General features: G+C 56.2%; 1 protein-coding gene across 1 annotated transcript; it reads right to left on the bottom strand.

Moving 5' to 3' along the window:
• Positions 1–1,417: 1,417 nt before the first annotated feature.
• Positions 1,418–16,130, bottom strand: LOC144727349 (formin-2-like). The gene is made up of 10 exons (XM_078606096.1): positions 15,666–16,130; positions 15,141–15,270; positions 14,431–14,577; positions 12,714–12,773; positions 12,289–12,409; positions 11,056–11,148; positions 10,470–10,521; positions 8,276–8,425; positions 4,985–5,069; positions 1,418–2,954 (listed from the first exon to the last, which is right to left on the bottom strand). The coding sequence occupies exons 2-10, from the start codon at positions 15,216–15,218 to the stop codon at positions 2,907–2,909; spliced, it is 834 nt and encodes a 277-aa protein (XP_078462222.1). The 5' UTR covers positions 15,219–15,270; positions 15,666–16,130; the 3' UTR covers positions 1,418–2,906.
• Positions 16,131–20,897: the final 4,767 nt, after the last annotated feature.

Raw genomic sequence — 20,897 nt, 5'->3', positions numbered from 1 at the left:
AATTTGCTCCCACCCCCGCCCCCGACAGTGAGCGTGCTTGGTCTGTGACACCAACCCGTGCCCCACTCGAACGCGTTCGGCCCAACTTGGTGCGAGCTGGTGCTTGAGACCAGCCGGAAGAGGTCGCTACAGCTCGCCATGGCTTTCTTCCTTCCCTCTGCCAGATCGGCGATTGAAATAAATTTAGAAAAAACGTGTGCGTGTGTGTGTGAGCCCGTCGTGTGCAGTGGGGAGCGGTAGTGTAGCGGTTAGCGCGCTGCGCTATGAACCCGGCGACCCGAGTTCGATTCCCGCTCACGGCCAACACCAGTGGCGATTATCTGAACCGGTCCTGGGCCTCCCCTAGGTCGACTCAGCCTCAAACGAGTACCTGGTGCGGTGTGTAAACATCACCACTAGGGAGACAAAGGCGGTCGGGCGTGGTGCTGGCCACCCACCCCCTCGTGTACCGTTGTGGCCTTCATAGGTGCTCGCTAACAGCACTTGCCCCTACAGTCTGTTAAGGCTATATGGGGGATATTTGTCGTGTGCAGTGCTGGCGGCATTCATAGGTGCTCGCTAACAGCACTTGCCCCGACAGGTTTGTGGAGGCTAAACGTGGGATGTTGGTCTTCGGTACCACGTAACGTTTCGAACAATCATCAGGCACGTGAAGCTAGTCGTAGTTTCAAAGTAGGTTAGGTAAATGTGGAGTTGAGCGGTGGGACAGTGGTGAGTGCACTGCGCTACGAAACCAAGCGACCCGAGTTCGATTCCCCGGCAGGGATTAACACCGACCGCCTGCTGTATATTTGGAGTCTGAATGTTTCTCCCCGTGGTCGTGTGGATTTCTCTCCAGGTCGTTCGATTTTCCATTCCACATGCAGTAAACGTGCGTTTAAGAGTATTTGACCGCTAGAAATGTCCACCTGATAAGCCATTTCGATGAGCGGTCATTTGCAGCCAAGCTTACCCGGTAAAATAGAATACAATTTACACCATTGGAACCTCATTTGCCAGTAAAAATATGTTAATTTTTTTTTACCCTTCTATCTGACAACAAAACTGACACCTTTTTTACAAGGAGTCATGTTTACATAGACCACAATACCTGCAGTCATAATGCAAACAAAAAACACAACTCTGATAATGTATGCACTGTCCTTGAAGTTGATTGGTCCACACCCGAGACAGCTTTCCTTAGAGCCTAGTCTCACATGGTGTGGACCAATCAACTTCAAGGACAGTGCATACATTATCAGAGTTATGGTTTTTGTTTGCATTATGACTGCAGGTATTGTGGTCTATGTAAACATGACTCCTTGTAAAAAAATGTGTCAGTTTTGTTGCCAGATAGAAGGGTAAAAAACCAATTATTAAAATACAATTGTTGAGTTTAAAATGCATTAGTGATCCGGACTCAAGACCATCACGTTGCCACAGTCGAGGACCCGGTTTGACCACGCGGCTGACACCCGGATTTGAACCCGGGCAAGTCGGCCACCTCGGGCAGGTTTATTGAGCACGATCGCGGCATTGCACACACGGCACACGAATCAACACGTGGGCCAGCTCGTGTCGACGTGCCCACAATACACCCCCGAATATCGCGTGAGAATGTTGTCTGTGTGCGTGCGTGCGTGTGCGTGCGCGTTAGTTGAGTTGCGTGCGTGTCTGTGTTCATGTGCCTAACTGAGCGTGTCTGCGTCGATATGCCCCTAAACAGTCTGACGGCTATACACGGGGGGTCTTTTTTTTTTGTTACCTTCGTACAGCATCTGTATACGTGTGTCTGTTTGTCCGTGTGTAGGAGTCTGTGTGTTTACATGTATACCCGCTTCTATGCGTGCGTATTTGTGCTTCTGTCTGCCTATAGATCTGTTGAGATGCGTCCGTCTGTCTATAAATCTGTTTCTCAGTGCGCGTCTGTGTCAGTGTGTCAGTCTCGTCGCCGTCAGTTCGTGCGTCTGTCTGTCTGTCCTGTGTCTGTCCGTCCGTCTCTCTGCCTGGCCGCCCCTGTGCAAAACAAAAAAATAACAACCAACATCGACAACAAATCCATCGGATGTCACCGTCGTCTCTGCTGGCAGCGGCCCGCAGACACCCGCGCGTCGCTTCCCATTGCGCGCAGCACGAGAAGACGCGCGGGCGTTTGCCGAACGTGAACTCTTTTTTTAAAAACCGTACTGATTAAAAAGCTTATTTGGGTAATCCTAGCAACAACAGCCGCGACGCCGTCACTGGCACCTGAGCCGGTTTAAAAGTGAACGTTAAATGAGGCGCAGTAGCTTTAGCACAACAACAACGACAACAACAACAACAACAAAAACTACCGCGCGAGCCGCATCGGTGACGCCGCCATCAGCCGAGTTCCTGACTTCTCCACTCACACCGCCCGTTGGTGGTTGTTGTTGCTGTTGTTGCGTTCTCCCTAGGAAGCACGATTTTGATTGTAAAGCTGTCGTCGCGAGAAGGGGTCAGTGCGTGCGACGAGGTGAATGGTGACGAGGTGAGCATGAGGGCGAGGAGGAATGAGGTGGCGGATGAGGAGCAGGAGGTAGCGTGTGACCGTCGGTGATTAGGCAGCACTTGCAGAATGAACATAACTGAGGTGATGATGGTGATGATGGTGATGACGATGACGACGTGATACTTAACGATTCAGAAGATGAGATGACACGAGGAGAACATTTTGACAAGGATGATACTTGGACAGTGACGAAGATAACGATGGTACCAAGTGGACGTGATGATGATGGTATCAATGATGATGACTTAATTATAGTTATCATCACGAGGTCACGAGAAGCGTTAGTCATCATTGACCATGACGATGAAGACTTGTAATGGGGAGTGGACGATGAGGTGGAGGCGGCTGACGGAGGAGCAGGGGGGACGATCCCAACGCTCTCTCCGCTGCCGCACGCTCATGCCTCCGATATCGACGAGGTCGCCTTGAGTCGCAGCCGTGCTTTCTACAACGCGAACCGGGGAGAGGTGAATCAACATCGTTACCTACTCACATCATCATCATCATCATCCACCTCACCCACATCATCATCCCCCTTACCCATCTCACCCACCTCATCATCCACCTCACTCACCTCGTTCTCATCATCATCATCCACCTCACCCATCTCACCCACCTCATCATCTACCTCACTCACATCATCATCATCATCATCATCATAATCCACCTCACCCATCTCACCCACCTCATCATCCACCTCACTCACCTCGTTCTCATCATCCCCCTCACTCACCTCATCATACACCTCACCCACCTCACTCACCTAATCATTCACCTCACCTACATCCTCATCATCCACGTCACCAACCTCATTATCATCATCAACATCCAGCTCACTCACTTCATCCACCCACCTCATCCACATCATTGTCTACATCACATCAACATAGTCAATGACGAGGTGTCATTGCTGAGAAAGGCAATGTTTGTTCAAGCACACACCAGCCGCCATTGGTTGCTGTGACGTCACCACGGCACTTGTGCCAGGCTAGGTGCACTTTGAGGCCACTTGAAGTGACGTTCTGCCAGACTAGGTGCCATGGGTCAACAGACACAAAAAAGTTCCCTGCGTAGCCTTAACAGTTGTTGGGGCAAGTGCTGTTGGCAAGTAGCATCTACGAAGGGTGGGTGGCCAGCACCACGCCCAGCCGACTGTCTCCCACGTGGCAATGTTGACACACGGCACCAGGTACTCATTTGAGGCCGAGTCGACCTAGGGGAGGCCCAGGACAGGTTCAAATAATCATCACTGCTGCTGCTGACCACGAGTGGGAATCGAACTCGGGTCTCTGCCGGGTTCGCAGCGCAACGTGCTAACCGCTGCACCACCGCTCCCCACACAGACACACAAAGATCCCCCGTATAGCCTGCAAAGACTTTTGGGGCAAATGCTGTTAGCAAGCAACTATGAAGGCCGGCACGGCACAAAGACGCACACATACAGACACACACAGACACAACAACAACCGCCATTCGCCACTAAGTGGCGGTGATGTCACCACGACGCTTGTGCCAGGCTATGTGCACATTGAGGCCACGTGAAGTGTCGAAAGCCCGCTGGCAGGAGGTCACGGGGCAGACCCAGGTGCCATGGGTTGACTGACTGAGACGACTGGCTGATGCACCACCTGTGCCCCCTACTGTGCCAACTTGCTGTGCTTTAGTCACCCGGCGCTCCGCTCGTTGTTGTGAGCGTCGCTCCTCCGCCCTCCGTTGTTGTTGGAGGGCGACTGCCTCCAACTGCCCAGTAGCGTCCTTCACGAGCCTCCTCCACTGAGGCTGCTCTTGACACCGTTGGTACCAGTCATAGGCAAGTCCACTCACCTCCACGTCCTCCTGTACCACATCACTCCATCTCTTCTCTAGCCCGTGCCGCGCCCGTTTAGCCCCCTCGATCCGGCTGAACAAAAGCTGTTTAGGCATGCGGTGGCTGGGCATGCGGGCTACATGACCCAGCCAACGCAGCCTTGCCTGCTGGAGGAGCTCACCGATGAGACTTTGCCCAGATATTTCAAGGATTTGTGAGCTCCTCACACAATCCAGCCTGGTAAACCCAGGATGGATCGTAGGCAGGCCAGCCTAAATGTTTCTAACCGGCGAAGATGTTCCATTAGGGTGGTCCACGTTTCGCAAGCGTAGATAAAAGAGGGAATGACCGTGGCCGAGAAGACCTGAAACTTCGTGCGTAGCGACAGACCAGGTAACTTCCACACAGCGTTACGCAACTGATGAAAAGATATTGCCGCTCGACTGATTCGGAGTGAGACCTCCGCTGTTAAACTGGAGCCGGTCATGAGCACACTGCCCAGGTATGGCAAACTCTCCACTCTCTCCACAACTGCCCCATCACTGATTGGGAGTTGCGGGGGTGGAGTGTCCGATGGTACAAAATACCCAGGCACAAACACACAGACACACACACACAGGCACAAACACAGACACACACACAGACACGCACCATACACACAGGCTCACCAGTCCGTCTGCCTTCTTGGCGGTGAGCGTGACTTGTCCCGGGGGTGGCGTGCGCACCGTGTACTGCTTCTGGGCCTCGCGGAGTCTGCAGCGGGGGGCGGGGGGGGGGGGTGTGAATGGAGAGCGGGGGGGGTCATCTCTCACGCACCACCCCTGACCTCGTACGTCGCGCCCGTCTACACCACGATCTGGCTTAAAGGAAGTGTTGTGGATGTAATCAGGGGAGAGGAGGTAGTAATGGGAGGGACGCATGGTGTGCAGGGTGGTGGAGGGTGGGTCACCGTGCCAGGCATTGAAGTGGCACCCAGAGGTCAGCGACGAAGGGAAAGAGAAGACCTAAAGCCGGCCGTTGGTGGTGCTGGCGGTGAGACTGGACTTCGGGGGTTCAGCAACAACTCAGCGACAACTGTGGGACCTCGTAGAAGGAAATACGCGATGGCGAAAGGTGTCTGGTAGCACCAACGACACTGTCCGCGACGACCCCATGACCCTGACGCTGGTCGAGAGAGAACGGTCGTTGGGAGCGCACGCCGCATGCGAGGTGAGGTTGAAGTGTGGACGAGACAGACTCGTTCTGCATGGCCACGTGGTCAGGTGATGGTCCAGCAAGTAGGTTGCATGCACTGGGGGTGGTGGTTTCTTCTTCTCCATGGGTACGCGAAGGAAGTGGCCAAAATCCCAACGACAAACATTCGTGCGTGCGTGCGTGCGTCTGCTCCCACTTCGAACAAAAAATGACGATCATTAACGCTGATTGCCCTGTCGAACGTGCCTAGCGAGACGCAGCAGAGCGCACGGATCTGCGAGCGGGGCGGCAGGTAGATGACGCGGAGTTGTTATAATGGCACCGATTGCCGCGTGGTTAAAGAGAGAGAAAAAAAATCCCAGCTCTCTCCCCCCACCACAATAATAATGCCCCCCCCTTCCACCCCCCCCCCCCGAAAACGCCGTCTCCCACGTCGGCTGCGTACGTAACGCCCGGTGACTTAATTTTTACTGCGAAGGTTTCCGAGGCAACTGAAACGGGCCACCCCCCCCCCCCCCCCGCAAGTCACAGGACACGGGCCGCGGTGCGATGTCGAGAGAGAGGGAACAGCGCTGGGCTCACGAACCGGCCAGGTGATAGCCCAGCGCTGCAGCGATCGCGAGGTCGCGAGGTCAAATCCTGGAGCGGAGGGAGAAGACTCAGCCCATCGTTCCCTCCCTCTGGGGTCGAGAAAAAATGAGCACTACTCTGTGGCCAAGTCAACAGCGGTTGTCCGATAGACATACTCGTCTCCGCCATGTGAATGTAGAATTTCCATCACTGGCCCTGCAGGGCTGTGGACGGGAGATGAGCACCGATATCTCGATGTTCGCTCAAGCGGGAGTCACTCTGTGACTTTGTTTTTATTTTTTATTTCGCCTATCCTCGCCGTATATTCAATTCCTTCGCCATTTCTTCTCGCCCGGGTAAGCAGATTGGACTAAACTAGCTAAACTAACTCGCAGCGTATATCATCGCTGTGCAGAATTTTCACGACGACATTAATAACTCCTTTCCTCTTGCACGTACAAAAAAGTGGCAAAAATTCTGGACCGGTTTCAGCATCAGCAGCAGAGTCAGGCTCGCTTGAACCAATGCTGGTGAAAGGCCAGATGTTCACAGACAAAGGACCCCTCTCTGTTAAGGTCCTGGGTGCGGGTTCACAACACGCACGTCAGCACAAAGCGTCACTGTGGAGGATATTTAGCAGCAAAACGAACGAGGAGGCCTTCTTCTCGCACGGACGGAGGTGCTCGGCTGTTGTTGTTTTTGTTAAACCTCGGGTGCCTCCCCCCAACTGCGACCTCTCCTCCGTCCAACTCTTCGCTCACCCGCCCGCCTGCCCGCGTACCCGCCTACCCACCCGCCTACCCGCCCAGTAATTGCAAAATAATTTTTAATTGACTGCAGGTCAATTTATAAATTACACAGTGGAGCCAGACTGCTTGGAGACTGTGAAATTGTGCTCACACACAGAGCTGAGCTGAAGCACAAGACCCCGCCGTTACTCGGGCAGCGAGAGAGAGAGGGAGAGAGGCCAACGCTGAAAACCGTCAGGGTTGCGCCAAGAATTCTGTCATCGGCGTCGCCAGGGCCCGTTTCTGGTTCTGGCGGCGGCGGCCGCGAGGGTCTGGTCTGACTTGCGTCCAAAAACGAGAGCACCAGCCCACACCCCCACGCCCCCCCCCCCACCTCCCGACCCCCGTGCCTGCTCCCCCCCACCTCCCCGTTGCTCCGCGCCGGCGCGTCGAGCCGCGGAGTGTGTTTCAGAAAAAGGATCGTAATTGTGCGATCAACGAAGAATCGCACCGCTCATAGCTCTTGCCGAGAGATTGCTCGCCCACTCGCTCGCCCACTCGCTCGCCCACTCGCTCGCCCACTCGCTCGCCCACTCGCTCGCCCACTCGCTCGCCCACTCGCTCGCCCACTCGCTCGCCCACTCGCTCGCCCACTCGCTCGCCCACTCGCCCACTCGCTCGCCCACTCGCTCGCCCACTCGCTCGCCCACTCGCTCGCCCACTCGCCCGCCCACTCGCCCACTCGCTCGCCCGCGCCACTCCTGGCGCAAGGGGCCTCGCCAGCACTGCAGGCAGCGCGAGAGAGGTGCTTGGCCTACTCTTCCACACTGGCCGAGCATCTCGGAAGAGGTGGGAGCAACTGCCCCTTGTTGAAGGGCGAGGACCTAAAGCAGCCCTAAACACTCATGAATTGGGCCGATAACACCTTAATATAGAGAGGACTGCAGAACTCGGGCAATTGTGGCTGCTTTCCCGCTCGTCTGTGGCTCCTCCTCCTCCTCGCACCACTTGTGTCGTGCCCTCTCTGTCTCTCTCGGAGAGCGAGTGAGCGAGTATCATGCGGTGGCGGCGGCGCGTTACGGGTTGAGACGAATATTACAACAGTTCGCCACGCGACGAAAACCTCATTTCTAAAACTCTCCTTTTGAGAGCGCGTGACCTGAACTGGAGAGCGGCTCAAAGAAAAAGGTTTAACGGAGAGGAGAGCTCGACCAGCAATGCCTTGCAAAGCAACAGCCGACGAGCGAAACACCGAGGGAGTGCGCGCGACGGTGCACGCTCGGGCAAGGCGAGGCAGACGGAGAGTGGGGATTGCAGGGCCGTGCGGAGAACGGACAGCAGCTCGAGATGCGGCCGCGCTGGCACTGCGCTGGCACTGCGCTGAAGGCGCTGGGTTCTAATCGGCCCAATCGGCGTCCAAAGACGCGCAACGGCGTGCGGGCGGGCGGAGCGTGCGCGGACACGCACCGCTCGGCGACGATCCGCTTGCTCTCCTTCTTCCAGCTCTCCTTGAAGTCGGCGGCGAACTCGGCCCAGAGGCCGAGCAGCTGGGTCGGGGTCACCTCCTTCTCGCCGTTCCGTGGCCTCATGCAGAAAAACTCCGCGGTGTCCAGGAAACTGCGGGCGACGACACGCACACGCGCGCACACGCGCACACACGCGCACACACAAGTGTAACCGACCAGGCCGCGGCGCTATTGAGTGTGCAGGCGATGCAACTGCACCGTGGTCCGCTACATGCCGGGGGGGGAGGGGGGCCCATGCACTGGGCCACGCAGAGGGGGGAATTGCAAAGGGGTTTAATTAGTTCTTCGCGTCTGTGCCGACGTCGCCACGCCACTGGTTCACCACGCACGGCGGAACCGCGGCACCATTTGTTTGGAGTAGCGTTCTGTGTTGATGCTGGTTTTCTATTGCCGCTCACGGCCAACATCAGTGGCGCATATCCCAACCATTTCTGCCCCCCCCCCCCAGGTCGACTCAGCCTGGTGCGGTGTGTAATACATCAGCACCAAGAGAGACAAAGACGGTAGGGCGTGGTGCTGGCCACCCACCCCCTCGTGTACCACAGTGCCGGCCTTCACAGGTGCTCGCTAACAGCACTTGCCCCAAAAGTCTGTTAAGGCTACACGGGGGACATTTGTCTCGTGCGGGGTGCACGAGCGTGTATACATGTGCGTGCATGTGCGTGTGTGCGTGTGCGCGCGCGTGCGTGTGGGTATTTGCCTGCGTGAGCCTATCGAGTTTCATTAAATGGGCCCATAAACAATGGCCATGTCGACATGGATTGGTTTAATCCCGGCCTGCCTCAGGACCCCCCCCCCGCCCTCCCCAGTCTCTGTTTTACATTCCACTGCTGCAGTCTCCCCCCCCCCCCCCCAGTAACAAACTCCAGGCTGGCGGCGCGAAGAGCGCTCTGCAAAAACAACCGATACACACACACGCACACGCACGTGTACTCGATACACACACACACACACACGTGTACTCGATACACACACACACACGTGTACTCGATACACACACACACATACACGTGTACTCGATACACACACACACGCACACACACACACGTGTACTCGATACACACACACACATACACGTGTACTCGATACACACACACACGCACACACACACACGTGTACTCGATACACACACACACATACACGTGTACTCGATACACACACACACGCACACACACACACGTGTACTCGATACACACACACACATACACGTGTACTCGATACACACACACACGCACACACACGCACGTGTACTCGATACACACACACATACACGTGTACTCGATACACACACACGCACGTGTACTCGATATACACACACACATGTACTCGATACACACACACGTGTACTCAATACACACACACACACGTGTACTCGATACACACACACGCACGTGTACTCGATACACACACACACGTGTACTCAATACACACACACACACGTGTACTCGATACACACACACACGTGTACTCGATACACACACACACGTGTACTCGATACACACACACGTACGTGTACTCGATACACACACACACGTGTACTCGATACACACACACGTGTACTCGATACACACACACGCACGTGTACTCGATACACACACACACGTGTACTCGATACACACACACGCACGTGTACTCGATACACACACACGCACGTGTACTCGATACACACACACGTGTACTCGATACACACACACACGTACTCGATACACACACACGTGTACTCGACACACACACGCACACTTACGTGTACTCGATACACACACACACGTACTCGATACACACACACGTGTACTCGACACACACACGCACACTTACGTGTACTCGATACACACACACACGCGTACGCGATACACACACACACACACACGCTTACTCGATACATACACGCGTACTCGATGCGTACACGTGTATTTTATATTGACACATTTGTACTCGGCATACACACACACACACGCGTACTTGATACACCCACGCGTGTACACGATATATACACACACACACACGCACTTACACGATACACACACCGTAACCGATCTCTCCTCCCCGTCTCTCTCATTCACCAACTTGACTCTCTCACAACCCCGCTTGATTCATGCCGGATGAATGTTTGTGAGTATTTGCCGCGTGACACTAACTTCTTATGAGTCTCCTCCAGGAAGCGTTCTTCCGTCTCCTGCCGAGTTTTTGCTGAATGGGGAAGAGACAGACGGATGGACATAACGACGGGACACATGCACACACGTACACACACACACACACAAAGAGACAAAGATCACCCATATAGGTCTTAACAGGCTGTTGGGGCAAGTGCTGTTTGTTTCGATTTAAAGCTTTCGTGACTGCAGGGATTCATCTTCTTGGTTCTTTCGGTAAAGTCACGTAGAAGGGAAATAATAAAATAATAAAAATAAAACATTATATATAATATTATTTTATTATTATCATCTTCTTGGTTCTTTCGGTAAAGTCACGTAGAAGGAAAAAAAGAAAGAAAAAAACATATATAATATTTTTTTATTATGTTTTATTTTAATTATTTTATTATTTCCCTTTTACGTGACTTTACCGAAAGAACCAAGAAGATGCTGTTTGTTAGCAAGCACCGATGAAGGCCGGCTCTGCACACGAGGGGGCGGCGGGGGGGGTGGGAAGATTTTTGTATGCATGCCCAGCCGCACCAGGTACTTGTAAATATATTAATAAATAAAGGGAGGCGCTCACAAGAGGTGAGGAAATCTTGCATCTTGCTCTTGAAAGGCTGGAGGTTCTCCGGTGCAGAGGTGGTACAGACCCTCTCCGTCTCGGACTCGCACGCTGGCGAGATCGACACGCACGCACGCACACACACGCGCACACACGCACGCACCACGGTAAAGACACAGCCCTGCAGGTGCTCGCTCACACCGCTGCTGGACGGACCTCCGGAAGAGAGCCCCCTTTACTTGGCCTACTCTTCCACGCTGGCCATACGTTTTTGGAGGTCTGCCAGCCAATCGACTAACTGTGGTGGTTCACGTGTTTACGCTGCTGCTGCTGCTGGTGGAGGGATTTAAAGAACTTGCCCCATTGTTTCAATGCGGCCCAGCTGGAAGTTTCCCGTGTGTGGCCGTACAGGACTTGAATCCCACGGGAATATTTGCCCGGCAGTGTCGGGAACCGAGCCGTGGATCTGTATATTTTAACTGGGGATTCTCCCAAGCGCGGCCAAATGGGAAACACAACTCTGAGCTCTGGGATTAAACGTTTGGCGAAGAACCCCGGCTACAACCGCCATCGCGAATTCACCGCACAGAAACATCGCAGCAGATGCGGCGCAGGTCCTAGTGCGTTGGGCAATTAGAGCGTCCCAAACACATGCCAACGTTGCGCCAACGTTCCATGTTTACTGGGAAAGTAATGGGTGAACCGCTGCACTTGAAAACATAATTAACCATAATCCATCACTGACCGCACAGATATGTCCAGATTGTTGTGGCAATGCCAATGAATGTGGGGGTTGCGGCGGATGGGAGGGGGGGGTTGTGTTGAGTAGCCCCTCCCTTTCCCCCCGCCCCAAGTTTATACATTTTCACGACCCCTCCTAACGACCCAGGCGGTGCGGGGTCACATTGTGCGGGGTCAGAGGTCGAGGCATCTCGAGGTCAAGCGTGGGCCTCGTTATCTCTGCCTTCTAAGCCACAAGCGTCGTTACCGCAGGGGCCCGGGCTCCCTTAATTGGTTTCTCGGCATCGTTAACGAGCCCACTTCAAAGAAGACTTTACCGTCCCGCGCTGACCCTTCCGCCAGCGCGGGGCGAGCGTCGTAAACCGCCCGAGGCAGGGGCTGGCCGCGCGCAGCTTTCGCGAGTGGCGACACGCGACGGACGCCGGCCGCCGCGTTTACGGTTCACGTTCGCGTGCCGCCGGGCGACGCCGGGTTTTTTTCGTCGCTCCGTCGGAGACGCGAGGGCACTACCCTTGAGGTCCCTCCGCAGGCGCCGCAGCTCCTTGGAGAAGTCCTCGAAGGCCATGTGCGACGTCTGCAGGAGGTCGGGCGGCTCGGGCAACGGGAAGACGCTCCGTTCCGTGCCTGCGTCCTGTTGCCAGCGGGGGAACAGGGGTCACCGGGTCGGGTCGGGACGGGTTCCTACTTTGGGCTGCGTCACATTGGGCCGGATCGGGTGGGGATCACGCGAGTTCACACGGTGTTGGGTTGTCAGGTCAAGTCAGGTCAGGTCAGCGTGAATCGAGTTGTCTGCTCGTTACGGATCCAGCTCGGGCTCAAATGGGGCAAACGTCGCGTTGGGTTCAGTTAGGTTTGGTCAGGTCACTCTGGGGTCAAGCCAGGTCGGCTTGAACCAAGTTGTGTTGGCGAGGGCGGGGTTGGGTCAGGCAACTTACATTGTCGAAGCAGCGCAGGTAGACGGAGGTCAGGTAGCAGACGAGACTCGTGTGGTTGTCCTGCGACAGAACGGGACCATCAACCAACGCCTCCGATTAGCGCAGTTGGCTTCTTACGGTGCAAAACAAGTTCAACGTACAGACATAAACGACTCGCACGGGCCATGGCGGCTACACCGCACGTGGCGGCCTGCGACCCAGCACTTGCTGGATCACACACAGATGTTGTCCAACTCTCTTCCCATGGGCGTCGTACCCATCATACCCTGGCTCGCCAGGAGAATGCGGTACAACTAACGTGCGACTAATCATCATCTGATCCTCAGGGTGCTACCCCGGGGTACCAAATAATACAAAATGGCCGAGGCAATTAAATATGTTATTTCTGGGACACTTTTTTTGTCCAGGGGTGTACTTCACTCCGCGACTGGGGTACCAATCAATCTGAAATCGGTGCTACTCCGCGATGTTGAAACGCAGCGAGGACGATTGCGCTGAAACCCTGAACGCTCGTATGCACCGAAGTGCATCGTGTACAGATGAGTCGATTGCCGCATCGCCGACCATCAACAGACTAAAAATGACTGCGAGAGCCGAGGTACCATGGTACACCGGGGAACTATGGTACACCGGGGTACCGCCATAAGGTTCATCTGTCCCATCTGTACGGGATCGGGTGTCGTCTCCTCGAACGTGTGGGTTTTCTTCCGGTCATACTAATTCATTGGCTGACAACTCCTTCATATATGGAGGACCGCAGAGCTTGAGGAAACTGTTGATACTGCCAGCTCCTCACCGCTCTTCTCTTGTTTCTCCCCAGTGTTGTTCTCTCTCTCTTCGAGAGGGAGCGAGTGGGGTGCGGCGGCGTCGTAACTAGTTTATATTTTTCTATAAGCGGGGGAGCCGTGGCGCAGTGGTTAGCGCACTGCGCTACGAGCCTGGCAATGAGAGTTCAAATTCCAGGCCACGGCTAACATTGGTGGCTGAGTGGTGTCTGAACCGTTCCCGGGCTTCTCCGAGATTGACTCAAAGGGCACTGAGCCTGGACAAAAGCACCACGGCGCTGTCGTTGTTGTTGTCGTTTTGGTTGTCGTGGGTGCTCTTGCTGAAGGAACACTTGGCATTCGAACATGAAGCAAGGCGCTATGGCTCACAAACGGAAGATAGGCCGGGAGCAGCGGGCGATGTTACCGAATGCTTTTACCAAATTAAATAGTTTTCGGGTTATTATTCACATTTTTAGGGTTGGGGGGGGGGCCTCGCTGCCCTCGTTTGGATAATGTCACGGGATCGTTCACGCCCGCTGCGAAGCAGACGAAGGCGCAGGTCCTTACGGTTAAAACGCCGGCAGGAATAACCAGGGCGGCCGCTGGGCTTGAACCGCGAGCCTCTGCAACGAGCGGAGAACGCGTCTGCCCGCTCACGCGTTTTCTGCTGTTGTCGTCGTTGTTGATGTCATTGTTGTTGTTATTGTTGTCGTCATTGTTGTCGTCATTGTTATCACCATCGTCATTGTTGTTATCATTGTTGTCGTTGTTATTGTTGTCGTTGTTGTCATCATTGTTGCCGTTATCATTGTTATTGTCGTCATTATTGTCGTCACCGTGGTCGTCATTATTGTTGTCATCATTGCCGTCGTTGTCGTTGTTGTCATCATTGTTGTTGTCATTGTTGTCGTTGTGATCGTTGCCGTTGTTATTGTCGTTGCGCGACTTACGCTGCTCTTGACGTCACGCAGCTTGGGCAGGATGTCGAGGCTGAAGCCGTCGGCCTGGCCGCGCGTGCGGTTGCCCCCGTTCATGTGGTTCCCCAGTGCCAGCACGAGCCCCAGCACGCGCTGCACGCCGGCGCCCACACGCAGGCTCTGGGGAATCAGCGCCACGCGGTCGGGGGGAGGAATGGGATGGGGGAGTGAGAGTTATGGGGGGGGGGGGGTAGGGTTTGAGCTAAGGGCTTGTGGTCTGATCACAGTTCTTATGGTTTTTATTAGGGACTGAGTCAGCGTTTGGGTTGCGTCTACGGTTCGGGTTTGAGTTTATTGGCTGCGATAGGCTTAGGGGTGATGGCGGAGGTGGGGTCTGGGGTTAGGGGCCAGAGCTTTTAATAGGGACTGGGTCAAGGTTTGGGTTGAAGCTTGGTTTTGGGTCGAGGCCTTTGCTCATGATTAGCGTGTGAGTTAAGGGTTAATGTTTGAATGTATGTTGATCTTCTATCGCACCGTACGTAGCCAACCGTGCTTGGGTTCAGGCTCAGACCAGCTTGTGGACTAGGGCTCAATGGGTTTACAGCTTGGGATGTTGGGGTCGAGAGGTCAGTTGGGATTTGTATGGGGCGAGTGTCGCGGTGCGGGCGAGCGTGGTTGCGGTGAGCCGCCACCACCGCCGCCACCACCGCCACCGCCGCCACCACCATGGCTGTCGTGCTCACCGTGCACACGCGCTGCATCAGGTCGAGTTTGCGCCGCACGCCGCTCATGCCCTCGGAGAAGGCCGACTGGAATGTCATGCAGAACACGCGCTCGCTGAAACTCGGGATCTGCGACAGCTCCAAGAGGAATCTGCGTGACAGAGGCAGCGCACCCGTCAGGCAAAGGTCCTCGCCTCGCCTGCGTCGCCCTCGCTAGGCCGAACATCCCGGGTTCGTTTATGAATGTGTCCTGGCCTGGCACCCTCCCCCCACGCCTCCCCCCCCCACCCCCCGATGATAGGATGCCCCAAAAGTTGTTTAGTGAAGGCCCCCCTCCATCACTGGGATACCCAGGGATTGGTCGGTGCTGCCCTGGCTGCCCTGGGACTTGTTGCTGTTGGTACTGCCCTGGTTGCCCTGGATGCGCTGGCTGCCCTGGGACTCGTTGCTGTTGGTACTGCCCTGGTTGGCCTGGATGCCCCGGCTGCCCTGGGCTGTCCCTGGGACCCTACGCTGTTCGTGCTGCCCAACACCGCTGGTTCTTACTGCTCGGGTTTGTCGAGGGGCTTGGCGTCGGCGGAGGCGTTGTTGGAGGAGACATGCGACCGGATGGAGAGCAGCTCCTCCTTCTGGGCTCGCTACGACAGTAGGGGTTCATCGAGAGCCGTCAGTCAGAGCTCTCGCTCGCTCGCACGCACATGCTCATCCACAAACACGTGGTGGGATGAAGACAAAGGCCCCCCCATACAGCCCACACCGGCTGTTGGGGCAAGGGCTGTTAGGGATGATCTATGAAGGCCAACACGGCATACGAGGGGGTAAAGTGGCCGGCACCATGCACGACCGCCTTTGTCTCCCCAGTGGAGATGTTGACACATCGCACCGGTGACTCATATGGGAGGCCCGGGGCCCGGTTCAGATGATTGTCACTGGTGTGTTGGCCGTGAGCGGGAATCTAAATTGGGTCACCGGGTTCGTAGCACAGCGCGCTAACTTCTGCGCCACCGCACCCAGCGACACAATCACACACACACTCGCATACTTACACACACAATGACATACAAAGATCCCCCGTATAGTCTTAACATATTGTTGGAGGAAGTGCTGTTTGCGAGCACCTATGAAGGCCGCCACGGCACTTAGGGGGGGGGGGTGGGTTGCCAGCACCACGCACGGCCGCCTTTGTCTCCCCAGTGATGATGTTTACGCACCACACCAGGTGCTGATTTGAGGCTGATTTGACCTAGAGGAGGCCCACAACCGGTTCAGATAATCGTCACCGGTGTTGGCTGTGAGCGGGAATCGAACTCGGGTCACCGGGTTCGTAGCGCAGCGCGCTAACCGCTACACGACCACTCCCCACACATAAAGACAAGATCCCCCGTATAGCCTTAACAGAATGTAGGGGCAAGTGCTGTTAGCGAGCACTTATGAAGGCCAGAACGGTACACAAGGGGGTGGGTGGCCAGCACCACGCCCGACCGCCTTGGTCTCCCCAGTGGCGATGTTTACACATGGCACCAGGTACTCATTTGAGGCTGAGTCGACCTAGGGGAGGCCAAAGGCCCGGTTCAGATAATCATCTCCGGTGTTGGTCGTGAGCGGGAATCGAACCCGGGTGACCGGGTTCGTAGCGCAGCGCGCTAACCGCTACACGACCGCTCACCACACACACACACGTACATGCTGACACACACACACACACGCGTACCCATTCACCCCCATCCTAATCCAAGTCAGGCCTGGAACAGGGAGCGCGGCTCGGGATGCGAGACGCGGTTTCTCTCAGAGCGGATTTGTGTTTTTATAGAAGCGGTCTCCTCCGCCGCGGCCGTATCCAAGACCTCGGAGCCGGCGCCTGGGCCGCCTGGCGCTAACGAGCGCTCGTGCGACGCAATCACGGCCCCGTGGTAATTAATAGCGTGCGTGCGTGCGGGGAATACAACACTAACGGTGGGGGGCGGGAGGAGGCACGGTGGGGGGCGTGGGGGAGTTTTAAATGAACTCACGGTGCGGACCCCCCCCCCTCCTCTTCTTCAGTGAGAGTCGCGACCACAATGGTCTTGGCATCGGCACTCCCCGTCAAAAAACCCCTTCCACGCTCTTTCCTACCTCTCATCTCACTCCACTCCCCTCCACGTACTCTCCTGCCTCTCCCCTCTCATCTCACTCCACTCCCCTCCACGCACTCTCCTGCCTCTCCCCTCACTCTACTCCCCTCCACGCACTCTCCTACCTCTCCCCTCTCATCTCACTCTACTCCCCTCCACGCACTCTCCTACCTCTCATCTCACTCCACTCCCCTCCACGCACTCTCCTACCTCTCCCCTCTCATCTCACTCCACTCCCCTCCACGCACTCTCCTACCTCTCCCCTCTCATCTCACTCCACTCCCCTCCACGCACTCTCCCACCTCTCCCCTCTCATCTCACTCCACTCCCCTCCACGCACTCTCCTACCTCTCCCCTCTCATCTCACTCCACTCCCCTCCACGCACTCTCCTACCTCTCCCCTCTCATCTCACTCCACTCCCCTCCACGCACTCTCCCACCTCTCCCCTCTCATCTCACTCCACTCCCCTCCACGCACTCTCCTACCTCTCCCCTCTCATCTCACTCCACACCCCTCCACGTACTCTCCTACCTCTCCCCTCTCATCTCACTCCACTCCCCTCCACGCACTCTCCTGCCTCTCCCCTCTCATCTCACTCTACTCCCCTCCACGCACTCTCCTGCCTCTCCCCTCACTCTACTCCCCTCCACGCACTCTCCTGCCTCTCCCCTCTCATCTAACTCTACTCCCCTCCACGCACTCTCCTACCTCATCCCTCTCATCTCACTCTACTCCCCTCCACGCACTCTCCTACCTCTCCCCTCTCATCTCACTCCACTCCCCTCCACGCACTCTCCCACCTCTCCCCTCTCATCTCACTCAACTCCCCTCCACGCACTCTCCTACCTCTCCCCTCTCATCTCACTCCACTCCCCTCCACGTACTCTCCTACCTCTCCCCTCTCATCTCACTCCACTCCCCTCCACGTACTCTCCTACCTCTCCCCTCTCATCTCACTCCACTCCCCTCCACGCACTCTCCTACCTCTCTCCTCTCATCTCACTATGCTCCCCTCCACGCACTCTCCTACCTCTCCCCTCTCATCTCACTCTACTCCCCTCCACGCACTCTCCTACCTCTCCTCTCACTCTACTTCCCCTCCAAGCACTCTCCTACCTCTCATCCCACTATACTCCACTCCACGCACTCTCCTACCTCTCATCCCACTCTACTCCCCTCCACGCTCTCTCCTACCTCTCCTCTCTCATCTCACTCTGTTCCCCTCCACGCACTCTCCTACCTCTCCCCTCTCATCTCACTCTACTCCCCTCCACGCACTCTCCTACCTCTCCCCTCTCATATCACTCTACTCCCCTCCACGCACTCTCCTGCCTCTCCCCTCTTATCTTACTCTACTCCCCTCCACACACTCTGCTACCTCTCCCCTCTCATCTCACTGCTCCATGCACTCTGCTACCTCTCCCCTCTCATCTCACTCTGCTCCACACTCTCTCCTGCCTCTCCCTTCTCATCTCACTATGCTAGCAAGCGAAGTCTTGACTATTCCGCCATTGGGGATTCGAGTCCGTCAGCGCCAGCGAGTTAGCTGCACTAATCGAGTACTCGAGTCATCGCCTCCCGACAATCAGCTCGGTAATCGCCGTCACAGCGGTCACAGAAGCCAGAGAGAAACGGCGGGGATCGCGAGGCACGTCTCGTCTCCCGCCAGCGCTACCCGTCCGGGGGAGGGCCTAGAACCTTGGGTCCGCAGGTCACGCGGGAGCCAGTCACTCACGACGACGTCTGGCTCCTACAGCGTCAGCGCGATGGGGACTTGACGCATGAGAGGGGGGGGGGGTGGAGGTGCTGCCATCGGCGACCGTGACAGCCGTCCAACCACTTCGCGAGCGACCGCGCGAGCGGACTGCGGGGGCACGCCTTGCGGATCGCCACTGCTTGGGAGGCGCGAGATCCATGTTTTTTTGTTTGTAACCACTTCACTGACCCCTGTGGGGGTGGGGGGGGGGGACGTTTGGTGGAGGGCCGATGGGCATCTCGGTTCCAGCGCTCTCGCGAGCTCCGCCGAGCGTGGCGCCCGGCGTGCCGGCACACGCCGGGCGCCACGCGCCGGCGATCAAAGTGACGTCGCCGCCCGCTCCACACCGGGGGGGGCTTCGCTCGGCGTGCGCGTGCGCGCGTGTGTGTCCGCGCGTACCCGTACGCGGCCGCGTGTGCGCACGTGCGTGCCCGCACACGTCCGCGCGTGTGTGCGTGCGTGCCCACGCGTGTCCACGTGTGCAGGCCGAGGGAGGTTGGGCAGCGGGGCACAGCTGGGTTTGTCGAGCCCTCGACTCGGCCCTTGGATCGTAAACACCGCGAGTTCAAACACTTTGCCCTACAGCCGTTTGACACCCATTAAACATTCTCACTTTCCGCGTGTGTTTTTTATAGTTTCAAAATGTTTTTTTTGTCATTTCCCTGCCAGTTTTACCCGGGTTGCGTTATCGGCGTTGACAGGGCAACTTTTCCGAAAGGAAGCGGATATCGCAGAGGTACCTCTGAGACCCCATCAAGTGACGCTCTCGCACACACAGGGTAGAGGGGCAGCACTCTCCTACCTGCCATGCAAATGACAGTGGTGTTCATCGCATGACAGTCAAACTAGCATTTGATTCCCAGAGCGGGAATAAATGCAGACCAAAATTTAAATGCCAGCTTTTTTTCACGTTTTTTTGTTGACTGGGCCGAAGCAATCGACCTGTGGACCCAATGCAATCACAGGGCATGGCCAAAACCCAGATTCAAACCCAGGCTTCTCAGCCACGCTGGCTCGGAGACGCCGACACAGCCATTAAGGATCTTCCCGAGCCACTCGGCCGCCACCACCTAATTCCACGTGAACTCTGACCCTGCTCGCTCGTGCCTGAATGCCAGCAACTGCGAGGTGGTGGTGGCGGCAACAGTGCCACCGCCCCCCCCCCCACTCTCAACCGGGCCGCCACCACAACCGCGGCTCCCTGTGAAACCCACACCTCCTCGTTTATATCCTCATCGCGGGTTTATCGCCCGAGAAAATAAAACACACACATGCACACACACTTACGCACGAACGCACACGCACGTGCACAGCAAGGTTGCCGGTCACAGGAAGGATTCGTAGTGCACGACCTTCACGATCCTGAGGGCCTATAAACCTCTCCCACCACACACAAACACACACATGCTCTTCATTAGCGGCGTTTCTCTGAGCACCGGCTCGTTAACGCTGCGAGAAAGATACCCACGCGGGGTGCCCACGCCTCTACACCGCCAGCTCCCTCCCCGCTGGCAGGGGGCGAGTGTGCATCTACAAGGTAGTCTCACACCCGCCATAGAAATGTGGAGTGTCCGCCGCTGGCCCAGGGCCGTAAAGAGGAGAGGAGCAGCCACCCCGACGCTCAAATCGAGCAGCAAATCGCGTTGTTGGTGTTGACCGTGGTGGGTTACATCATCCCACCGTGGTGGATAAAATATGGACCGCTTCACTTTGTGGAGAGTGAACGAAAGGCGCGGTGGGATTGTCATGGAGCAGCCGGGGAGGTTTTTTTGAACATAATTGGTGAGCTCGAGTGAGGCCGCGGGAGAAGGGGGGGGGGGGAGTTGGTGGAACAAGCTGGTGGGCCGCAGAGTCGGATAGCAGGGCCATTGCTCTAACGGTCGCACATTATTATTATTTTCAATATATCT

Source organism: Lampetra planeri, chromosome 25, assembly GCF_965212315.1.
Source record: "Lampetra planeri chromosome 25, kcLamPlan1.2.h2, whole genome shotgun sequence".
NCBI classification, from domain to species: Eukaryota; Metazoa; Chordata; class Hyperoartia; order Petromyzontiformes; family Petromyzontidae; genus Lampetra; species Lampetra planeri.
The sequence above is the reverse complement of the archived record's forward strand: the minus strand, read 5'-3'. Positions and strand labels throughout refer to the sequence as shown.

Coding starts and splice junctions, on each gene's coding strand:
- LOC144727349 (XM_078606096.1), bottom strand. CDS start 15,218: ATGACATTCCAGTCGGCCTTCTCCGAGGGCATGAGCGGCGTGCGGCGC. Junction 12,774..14,430: donor TGCGTGACGTCAAGAGCAGC/GTAAGTCGCGCA, acceptor GTTCTGTCGCAG/GACAACCACACGAGTCTCGT. Junction 10,522..11,055: donor GCAAGATTTCCTCACCTCTT/GTGAGCGCCTCC, acceptor TTCCCCATTCAG/CAAAAACTCGGCAGGAGACG.